This window comes from Myotis davidii, unplaced genomic scaffold (assembly GCF_000327345.1).
Source record: "Myotis davidii unplaced genomic scaffold, ASM32734v1 scaffold93, whole genome shotgun sequence".
In the NCBI taxonomy this organism is placed as follows: domain Eukaryota; kingdom Metazoa; phylum Chordata; class Mammalia; order Chiroptera; family Vespertilionidae; genus Myotis; species Myotis davidii.
Genome location: NW_006292095.1, coordinates 6,097,911 through 6,109,906, shown reverse-complemented (window position 1 = coordinate 6,109,906; position 11,996 = coordinate 6,097,911). Strand labels below are relative to the sequence as shown.

Genomic DNA, 11,996 nt, shown 5'->3' with positions numbered 1-11,996 from the left:
TGCCCATCAAGGGATGAACTGTGTTTGTTTTGTTGACCATTGTGCCTCCAGTGCCTGGCACATAGTCGTTACTCAAAACACACACACACACACACACACACACACACACACACACACACACACACACGACAAAGATTCTGCTTATAGTAGGCACCCCAAAGAGTATATATTATTGTGGTGTCTTTAAACTCTTGAGTACAAGGAGAGTATAGTGAAGGGTAAAGTTGCTTCTAAGTCATCTATCTCCCATGTTCTGAACACTGAATTGCTACCAAGTCACAAACAGCAGTTTTTCCCTAGTCATCTACATCCCCCATGACAAAATAACTGTGGCAGCAGTTCTAGGAAATGTATTTCTCCTCTAGAAATATTCTTCTCCACAGAATGGAGTCATGGTGGATGGCAAAGGACAATAACATTTCTTCTAGGTCTCATCACCTCATGTCAGGTCGTCTTCACAACAACTGGGGGGACCTTCCACTCTGACATTCTGCCGGCCACTCATGTGCAATGAAAGGCATGATATTTCTTACACCCTTAAAACATCAGAGAAAACAAGAAGTTGCTCTCATCCTGAACTTTGCCTCTGCTGGACCAAAGGTTTTGTTGACAGGGATAAAAACAAGAAAGTGGAAGTTCCCAAGAAGAAGAGATAAAAGGAACAGAGCCCTGGGTTCAAATAGCAATTGACCAATGTTCACACTGGTAAAATTGCCCACTACAATACCTGTACTCTACACCATGCCTTTCTTATTGAAAAGATAAGCTAAAATCCTAAGCTGTCCTATCATCTGTCCTTCCAAGATTACTGAGAATGTGGCATTTGTTAAGATGAAGAACCAACTCACTGACACACAGATGGTTGGATGTCATTTCATGCAAAAAAAAGTTATCCTGAAATTGCTTGACTGCACAAACCAAATAGACAGCCCATTGACCATAGCGACAAAACATGTAACTTCCTCAAGGTCATTGAGAAAGTGAATAATAAAATCAGATCTAGAATTCACATCATCTGAAGACCCACGTTGTCGACCCCAGCTTTCTCCCTCTGTTCATTCATTAGCATCCTACGAGTCAGGATCTCAGTGGTTAGCCAACCCATGTCCTTAGAACCACTCATTGCATGGCACCCAGTGTTAAGACTCTAATACACTGAATTCTAATTCCTGGAATCATTACCATGTGATCATGACATCATAGAATTCTGACATTCAGTTTCCCTATGTTTCCAACCAAGCAACGAAATAATAATGGGGAAGAAATGGGAAAATTGTCCTGTACAACCGAGATCCAGGCTGCGTTTATTCTTTCTTCCTTAGTGACCTTCATAAGTGGACTCCTCATCTTATTCCTTTCCCGGCTACTCTGGAAGGGCATAAGGAAATGGAAAAACATCAAAGGAACAGGAATTCTCTTGGTCAGTTTCCTTATTTGGGATCCCACTGTATGAAGAGCAGAGACAGGTTTGACATGTGTTTGTGTTTAGGAAATAATTTAAGCTTCACTGAATTTTCACAGGCTAAGAGAGCCAGCTCTGAACTGGTGCCTTAGAAAAGGGCTGATCCCCTGGCCGCTATTCCAAGGGTCTCAGGTATAGAGCCAGCCTCCTATCTCACCACTTAGAGAAGAAATGTGTTGTATGGCTATATGGCTGGTGATGCATGTTAGCTCTTGAAACAGAGATTGCTTTTCTGACAGAAAAAATATACCCACAAACATTGTTTATTCCTCTGTTATGAATTTAAAAATGATAATTGTGCTATGTCCTATGAGGGAGGAAAAAGGAAAACCAAAGTCAATCTCACTTTCATAGATCCATCATTCATCCAGCATTCACATATGTACACTGCCTTTTGTATTCCACAAACACACTCATTTTCACAGAACTACACATGGACATCCATATATACACGCACATGACATCCAGCCTCAAATGCAGAGACCTTTTCATGCTGAACAAGTTTTGCAAGAATAGGTGCTATTGAATGACACCTGTTAAATTGATGATGATGGGAATAATGATGTATTACCCATATAAGACATTGCTTATATGCTACATAATGGCTATTCTTTTACCAATGGTCCAAAGCAAAGAGTTTTACTATGCCATGTGTGGCTTGTTTTGAAACAAACACTTTGTTTCTCTGATTATAGTAATTTCCCTAACAGAACACATTTCATCTGTGCAATATAATTAATATTGAAAGGTTGCTTAAAACATTTCTCTTAATGCTAAACATTGACACAAAATAACAGAATTTATAACTTGGTACTTAAAGTCATTGGCAATCTCATATTATAGAATTCAGGTTTCTGCATTGGAGAAGTACCCAATATTGAAGTTCATAGATTCTGTTGTTAAATAAGTTCATTCTATTACTAATTATTTCTAGATTAAAGACTTTAGGCAGTAACATAAAAATTGGGGAAATAGTTCTGGGGTACTGACTTCTTAACAATACTGACAGAGTACATGAATGGGTATGGTGGATCAGCCTTCTTTCCTATTTTCAATGCACAATTCAATTGGCAGAATTATTTAATCTTCTTAGACTCCTTCTGCTCTAGGAAATATATCTTCTTCCTCATTATATTCATTTACATGTGGTTACAAAAATGTGAGAACTCATTTGTCTGTAAATATTTGCTGTATTTGTTGCTTCTTTCTTTGGATGTAATTCTTGTCTACCCTTTGGTACAGAGGTATCTTTTATTTAAAATAGAAAGTAAATGTTACAAAAAGGTAAGAAATGAAGTCCAAGGAACCAGAATACTGCTCTTAAATCTTGAGGACTTTGATAAAAGTTGAGTGACTTCTCAATAATTTGTTATGTTAATATAAATTGAAGAGTGCGGTATTTTTACTCTAAGCTTTTGGGAAAGTTGGCCTATTGTAAAACATGCCACAAATATTGGTACTGACAAAAGTTCTTTTAAAATTATTTGGAGAGTCATAATTTTTCTCCTCAAATGTGCATTTTAAAAGGTTTTACTATATTAGTAAGTATGATTTTATTATATCTTAGGGCAATTTGTTTTCCCACAGAAGGCACCTCCAATTTTATAATGAAATTAAGATGAGTGTTCTATACTCATGTTATATTGAATATTTTTTAAATCAATTATCAAAAATCTCAGGAATGCTCATGATGACTCATAAGTATTAGGGGGCAAATCATTGATCGAGATATGAACTCTATCCAGTAGTCATTTACTGAGACTTCTCTTCTACCACTCAGAAAATATGAGTAGAACAATTAAGTCATTTCAAAACCCTGGCCCTACCCAAAGTGAACTTTTCTAAAAGTCAGAGGGTCCGGTCAGCATGCTGTTTCTTTCTCAGTGGTAATTCAAAACCATCAGCAGACACAGGGGCTAGTTTAGACCACACCCTTCCCTGATGGCCTGCTTGTGGGCAAGTCATTGAATTTCTCTATACCTCCACTTCCTTGCCAATATACAGTGGGTTTAACCATACTTTGTCTACATCATATGATAATTATAAATACCCTATTATAATAAATACAGACAATTTGCAAATGAGAGAAAGGATTATATTTTTAGCAAGATATACTAGATAAGGAACTAAAAGTAGCATCAAATTGCTAAAATTTCCTTCTTCTTTTTCTTTCAAAAAAGCAGATACTTAAGTAATCACCTAAAAATGAATTTGTAAGTGTTTTTCCCAGAGCAGAAAGAACATGGTGCTCCCAAACCTGATCATTACAATAATGTCAGTTTGAAAGGTTGGGACTAGGAGTGTGTGAGAAAAGCATGATGAAGATGTGCAATTCAGAGATAAAAACCTGTGCAGAAGATCAGTACAATGCAAACTCAATAAAGTTCATCTCTTGAAATACTGAATGAGTGACTTCAGGGTTCCCTGGTTTGGAATAGGTGGGGTAATTTCTGGCTGATACCACAGCATGGGGAATCTATAAACAGATTACTTTCTCCAAGATCCAGGTCACACTCGATTCCTTTTTGTCACTTATAGAAACTAATCTTGACAAGGAGCAGCCGTAATAAACATTTAAAAAGTCTCTACCTCCATGGAGTATTTCGTGATCGTATAGAAATGTTACTTTCAGCACAGACCATCGTGGGGCAAGTGTTGGTAAGTACATTTTCATTGTTTGCTAACAGACTTTAGCCACAAGCATGACTACAGTTGGTATATGCAATTTTATGACTCCAGCAAGCATATAGTGTTCCCTGATGGCCTTATCTAAAACATCACTACCTCTCAAAGCATCTCTGGGTCTCTCCTCTTTAGCCATTGTTTTGCTTATCTCTTCTTTGGTGTGAATATCATTACTTGGCATTACATTTTGGATTTATTGTCAGCTTGTCCGCCAGAAGAAAAGCTTTATTAGGGCAAAGGTTGTGCACATTTTGTCCTTCTATGGATGCCTGGCATATAGCAAATGTTCAAGAAATATTGATATTTAGTGGATTATCTGGCCTGAAATGTACAACTATTTTCTCATCCTTTGAATCCAATAGCCTCATTTCTTCCTTATACAAACTAGTCATTTTTTGCCCTTCCATAATATTTATCATTTTACTTTGTGTTTTAATATTAGTAATTTGGACATATTGCAACTCAGTCCGGTTTGCCATCTCCTTGCAAAATCTTACCTTATCTCCAGATTAGGCTAAGAATTTGTCTCTAAGGCTCTATAATATGCATTGAACACTGTTATTAAAATTATCTGTGCATATGTCTCTATCCCCAGAACACTGTGAGCTCCTTGAGAGAAAAGATTATGCCATGGAACTATTTATATCCCATTGTCTTGAAATACCAGGCTCTATAAATGCATATTGTGCTGATCATCATTTCAGTAGTATAGTTTGATCCAAAATATTAAAAACTGGGATCTGTAATTTGAGGGTATACTGCCATCAGATGGTGGTTTGATAGTAGTAGACATAAGTAAGCTAGAGTTTCTGCTGCTTTTTTATAATTGGTAAAAAGATTGCTCTTTTCTAATTAATGTCTAATTCAGATATAATTAACTTTTAAAACTTATTTGGAAGTACAGAAATAAAATTGCTTTGATAAAATCTGAAAGGAATGTAGGATCATCTGGGAAAATGTCTCTCCTTTTCTTTCTCAAGTTTTGGTCTCTCCGCGCCCCGTCTCCCCCCATCCTCAAATCCCTGTCAGTGTGATCTATTAGAGAAGGATTTTGTAATTCTTTCAGATCATAATAGGGATTTCTTGGTTAGGATCTCTTCAAATGTTCTAATCATGTTTGATGGTAAGATGATAATATCGGACATAATGTATGAAAGGTCACTGAGGTAAGAGACCTTATATAATCTAAGAATTTCTCCTTTTTATTTTTATAAGACCACCAGTGATATTGGATGAGTCTATCCTATGACCTTTGCTTAACTTGAATACATTTGCAAAGACCCTATTTCTAAAGGACTTCAACAAATATTTTTGGGAGAACATCATTCAACACATAACCATTATAATGATAAATGTAACAAACCTCAACCAAGATATGACATCACGAGTACCACTCACCAAAGATATAACTTAAAGATAATGAATAAATGGGAAATACAAGAAATAAAGAAGAAATATTAAAACACAAAGGTAGTAGGAACTTTTACTTCCATTATCTCATATCAGGAAATAGAATAATAATCATCATCAACATAAAGAAGACCATAGTAGCTTAATTAATAAGAGAGAGCTGATTGAAATGGTCAAACTCCACATGAGGAAAACAGAAATTAAACTTACCAGTGTCTATTGACTATTTATAAAAATTCAGCATATATTAGGCCACAAAAAATCCTAACATAAAACATACAAAGTATAGACAGACAACTTTAACTGAACAAAGTACAATAAATAGATAAGAAAATACCAAATAAAACCAGAAAAATTAAGAACCAAAAACAAAGACCTTACAGCTAAACTTTAAAAAATCTCTCTTTAATGATTCTTGACTCAGAGAAATAAATAAAAATAATAATTTTGGTATATTTAGAGCATAAAAATAATGAAAGCACCACATATCACTTGCACCTAAGGTATGAGATGAGAGTGGTTCTGGGTTAAGTGCATAACAATAAAAATTCATTTTGATAAATAAAAAATTAACAAATTAAGTTTCAATTTAAAAAAGGTAGAGAAATAAAACACACTAAATAAAAGCATAACAAATATAAAAAGAGTCAGAAAATAATGAATTATAAAACAGCTGATTATTTGAAACACAACAAAATAGAGAAATCAATAGCTAGTCTAAACAAGGAAAAGAGAGAAGTACAAAAATACATATGAAATAAGACATTAAAATAAGAAAATAAGTACAGGTATAAAGGACTTTGAAAGTTATGTTTGTAATTAAATTTGAAAACTGGATGATTCCTTAGGACAATATAAATTACCAAAAATGAACATGAAAGAAAGTAACTTAGATCAAATATTTGGAAGAAATAAAGATGTTGTCAAAGACCTACGTTAACATCACCACCACCACCCCTCCTCACCCTCCTCCTATGGGAGAGCTTGATGATTTCAAGGCCTAGTAAAAAAATATTCAATGATTGGATTTCTCTAATGATAATTCAACAGTGCCAGGACATCCTATATAATACTATATAATAAAGAGACAATATGCAAATTGACCATCACTCCAACACACAAGATGGCCACCCCCATGTGGACACAAGATAATTGCCACAAGATGGCCGGCAGGGGAGAGAAATTGTGGGCGATCAGGCCAGCAGGGGAGGGCAGCTGGGAGGGACCAGGCCTGCAGGGTAGGGCAGTTGGGGGGACCAGACCTGCAAGGGAGGGCAGTTGGAGGTGATCAGGCTGTCAGGGGAGCAGTTAGGCATTGATCAGGCTGGCAGGCAGGCGAGTGGTTAGGAGTCAGCAGTCCTGGATTGTGAGAGGGATTGGGGCTAAACAGGCAGTCGGACATCCCTCGAGGGGTCCCAGATTGGAGAGGGTACAGGCTGGGCTGAGGAACACCACCCCCTTCACACAAATTTTGTGCACTGGGCCTCTAGTAGAAAATAAAAGAAAGCAAACACCCACTTTTCTTTTACAATGAAAACATAGTCTCTACATCAAAACTTCCAAAGATAGCAAATCAAAAATCTCTACAGACTAATGTCCTTAATATGTTGGAGGAGGATTCATGGCTAACCACATAGTGGAAGAAAAAGAAAAGAAGGGGGAGAGGGGAACAGGAGGAGAAGCTGATGAAAAAATATAAAAAGAAAAAGAAGGAGGAAAAAAAAACAAATAGAAAGGAGGAGGTAGAAAATTCCAATTCCAATAATCAAAGGGAAAAAATATTATCTTCAAAACAGGATACCTTCTTAAAGTTCCTTCTAGAAATTAGAACATGGCAAAGTATCACTTGCCTCGGTTTGGGATACTTTCTGTTTAATTTAGTTCTAAATATAGTCCTAGTCTTAAACAATCTGTTCCTTTGGGTGGGGGTGGAGGGAGGATGCTGTTAATTGTGTAATTTACTATGTTTATTTGTTTCTCTGATCTCTAGATCATTTAGAACCAAAATTATGCTCATCTCTTTAAGAAGTGTATATTTTTAGCCTCATTCTAGGCATTACTTTATGTCCGCATTCTGCTTTTCTATATTCTCTGACTTCTATGTTTTGGGGGTATTCTGCCTTAACTCCTTCCTGTAGAAAAGTGCAATCTTTTCTGTGAATGTACAATCCTTTCTGTAGTTAAGTAAATGCGCCCTTGGCTAGAGCAACAGTTGTCATTCTCAGTATACAGAACAACTAAATGAGAAAAGACAGCATCACAATTCATCTGGGAATGAGAAAGAATATTTCAAAAATAATACTGGAAAATTGATTAAATAATTTATTTTGCTGGGTTTTGTTCATTTTTTTAATGTAATGATACTTCTAGAAAAAGAAAAATATAAAACACACTAGAAATGATCAATCTTCTCACACTTTAAATCCATTGTTTATGTTAAAAATTAAATTAAATTTAAAAACCTTTGCTACCACCTTGAAATGTATCTTCTTCTATATTTTTTCCATTTCCTTTCTTATTTCACATTTTATATTTATTATACCATCAAGCACCAGAAACTCATTTTGTTATGAAAACAGTATGACACTATGCTTTAGTTTAGAAATCTTAACCATAGAAATAAAGAAAACACTGGTAGCAAATACAGTATTCACACTTGATTATTTCTGGATGATTCCATTGTTTGTCTTTGTATGCACATGGTAAAATATTCAAAAAGTATCACAGGGTACATACTAAAAAATTAGTTTCTTCCTTACCTCTATCTCCATCCACTTTCATGAGTTTATTCCTTCAAACTTGTAGATTCTTAGCAACATTCTCAGGTATATTTTGTATAGGTGGTCTGGGCTGGCCTGATCTTTCGGCTTCTTCAGTTGAATTTGATTTACAAATTTTTTTTCCTTAGGTACTTCTTTGGCCATATGTCACAGACTTTGGCAAGTAATGTTCTTATTTTTATTAATGTCTAATTCATCTTTACATTGTTTTAAATTTAAATTTTTCTTGTTTGATTAATGGTCTATTGAGAGGAATGTGGTCTGCCTTTATTTTCTGTGGGATAGAGTGGCTGTCTTTTCTACTTTGGTAAAATTTATGGATATCACTGCTTTTATGGTATCTAGTTTATAGAATTTATGGGGAAATTGTTTGTTGACTGCTATATGATCAATTTCTATTACTACTTAATGGACTTTTGAAAGAATATGCGTAGTATCTGTTTGCTATATAAGCACTACTAATTATGTTATTTATGTTTTCCACATCCTTAATTATTTGGTGACTGATTGAAAGGAGGATGTCAAAAATTTTCCTTTACAGTTTTATCAAATAGCTTGCATTCTAATAGATTCTGAATTATATATTTTAAATAACAGCAATTACTGTGTAAAATTACCTAGTATATCTTCTTGACTTATTGTGCCTTTTATCAATATGAACTATCTATTTTTGTCACATTGTGTTCTGTGTGTGTGTGTGTGTGTGTGTGTGTGTGTGTTTTATTTTTGTTTGTTAGTTTTTGGCTGGAACATTTTAGAATACAATATTAGTATGTAACATTGCTTCCATTTTATTCATACTTCATTAGGGTGCTTTATCCCAGCTATCTTTCAGTCTTTCTGTCTTATTTTCTTTTAAGTGTCTCATAAATATCATGTACCTGGATTTTTGTCCATTTATTGACTTAAGAATACATTTGTTTGTTGTTTTACCAGGGGAATTCTTCTTCTTATGGTGATCAATTTTATTGGTCTTTATAACATTTAGATATTGAATTTGCTGCATAACTGAATATTTAATATCAGTGGCTTAACAAACAAATGGGATGTCTGTTAGTAAGAAAAAAAAAGGGAGAATGGTTATTGGATACACAACTTAGCTCATCCAGTCTAGGTTCCGGGGGCAGAATTACAAGGTGGTTGTAAGTTTTGGGATATATGGACACAATGTTGGCTCCTCCACTTCCTATTGTGTAATCTTGGGCAAGTTAGTTTTTTTTTTTTATTGGATTTTATTGTTATAATGTGAATAACATCTTTTAAAATATTGTAGGCAAAATTATATGATAATACATGTAAACCAGGCTATACTAGTACTAGGGGCCTGGTGCACAAAATTTGTGCACTGGGTGGTGGTGGTGGGGGGGAGTGTCCCTCAGCCCAGCCTGCCCCCTCTCACATACTGGGAGCCCTCAGGCATTGACCCCCATCACCCTCCAATCGCAGGATTGGCCCCTTGTCCAGGCCTGACGCCTCTGACAGAGGTGTCAGCCCTGGGCAGGGGACCCTCATTGTCCCCCATCACTGGTTCTGCCCCCAGCCCAGGCCTGATGCCTCTGGCCCAGGGGTCAGGCCTGGGCAGGGGACCCCCAGCTCCCCGCCCAGGCTTGATGCCTCGGCCAGAGGAGTTGACCCTCATCAGCCTCCGAGCACCAATCACCGGATCGGCCCCTTGACCAGGCCTGAGGCCTCCGGCAGCGGTGTCAGGCCTGGGGAGGGGACCCCCAGCTCCCCGCGGTTGCAGGCTCTGCCCCTGCCCAGGCCTAGCGCCTCTGGCCGAGGCGTCTGGCCCGGGCAGCGGGGACCCGCAGTGGCAGCGGGGGGCGCTGCGATCGTGCGGGCTCCTCCCCTGCCCCCGCAGGATGCCTCTGGCTGAGGCGTCCGCCCCGGGCAGCGGGGACCCACAGCTGCAGCGGCCCCTCAATCGTGGGCTCCACTTTAGGCCCAGGCAAGGGACCCCTAGCTCCCGGGACAGCCAGCCTCAACTGTGCCCAGCTCCCATTGCTGGCTCCACCCCTCACTCCTGCTATCACTGGCCAGGGCGGCAAAGGCGCCTGATTTTTCGATCATAGCTGGGGGGCAGGACAAAGGCGGCCCCAGCTCTTAGCTCCCTGCTGGGTTTCCGGATCACTGTCAGTGGCAGGGGGCTTCTTCCTGCTTTCCCTTTCACCTCCCTGCATTGTGCCTACATATGCAAATTAACCGCCATCTTTGTTGTCAGTTAACTGCCATCTGAGTTGGCAGTTAATTAGCCAATGAAAAGGGTAGCGTCGTATGCCAATTACCATTTTTCTCTTTTATTAGTGTAGATAAGCACTGACCATTAGTTCATATTTGTATTTCTGATTTGTTTACTTTTTATTACTTTTATTTTCTTGCATCGTTGACTTGGATAATTCCATTCTTAATACAATAGCTTAGGTGTATTAGGTAAATGAGATTCAGGATAAACTTACCATTCTGTATTTCTCTGTATCTCTGCACATTTTATATCCATATCCTCCTCTTGCATGAGATCTTTATCACACCACCCTTCTTTTCTTCCAGAAATTGAACTGATGTGACATTCAGTTCTAGATTACTTTTTTTTTTTTAGCATTATACACCTGTTAAGATTTTTTTCTTAATATTTGCGTTAGGATAAAAAAATGAGTTATTTGTACCTTTCATTAGGCACTATTTTTTATCTTTTTTGTGGTTATTTTTTTTCTTGAGTACGTCCCATATTTATTTGCAAAATGGTTTTTATATCTTGTTCTCACAAGTGAAAAACAATTTGGTTGGATGCAGAATTCTTGGCTTGCAATTCTTTTTTTTTTTTTCTCTAAAATCTAAGTACTGCTTCAGTGTCTTCTAGCACTTAAGGCTACCTGCTAGATACTAAGCTCTTATATATCTGATATCCACCCTCTATCCTCTGCTTTGTGATGTGAGCTCAGGACTTAACAGTTACATGTCTTTTTTTAAAAAAAAAATTTTGTTTTATTGCTTAAAGTATTACAAAGAGTATTACATATGACTCCTTTTTCCCCCCTTGACATTCCCCCAGCCTCCCCTACCCCCCAGTGTCTTTTGTCCATTGGTTATGCTTAACTGAAGCAATTACATGTCTTTTTTGTGAACTCCCTTATGCTCCTAGTTAGGCTTTGCTGAAACCAGGTACAAGGGAACAGGGAGCCTAGAGGAGGGGAAGGGAGCTGCTCCTTCCATGTTTTGTATCTATATTTTTCAGCCTCACCTATTCAATGGCTTTTCACTCCTGTAACAGTCAGTACTTGAAAACTATACAAAAAATTATTTCTGTTTTTTTTTTTATTTTTTTCCCCCAACACTGACAGAACCAGGTTCATAGCATCTCCCTAGAGGTGTCATTACCAGCCAAGCCAGGACCCCTCCTCCCAGGCCTGAATCTCACTCCCAAGAGCACTTCTTGTAAGATGCTAAATGTTGAAAATCCTGATCTCTTTGCGTTGATCTCTCAGCCAGTATTGGGGTGCAGCTTCTTGCAGATATGACATTTGTGTTAACCTCATATTTGTGTGACCCTCATATTCTCTTTTTGCCTTCCAAATCCTCCAGTACTATTTGACAGAATTTTAGAATCTCACTAAGAACAGTAATTGTAATTTAAAAAAATCTTAATTACATAGTTCACTCTT

At 37.4% G+C, this 11,996-nt stretch overlaps 1 protein-coding gene across 1 annotated transcript in view; it reads left to right on the top strand.

Moving 5' to 3' along the window:
- Positions 1 to 1,225: 1,225 nt before the first annotated feature.
- KCNU1 (potassium calcium-activated channel subfamily U member 1) overlaps positions 1,226 to 11,996 on the top strand; it is a 126,972-nt gene continuing 116,201 nt past the window's right edge. The window contains 2 exon segments of the mRNA XM_006765651.1: positions 1,226 to 1,420; positions 4,001 to 4,120. Coding sequence (XP_006765714.1) covers positions 1,226 to 1,420; positions 4,001 to 4,120 — 315 coding nt within the window.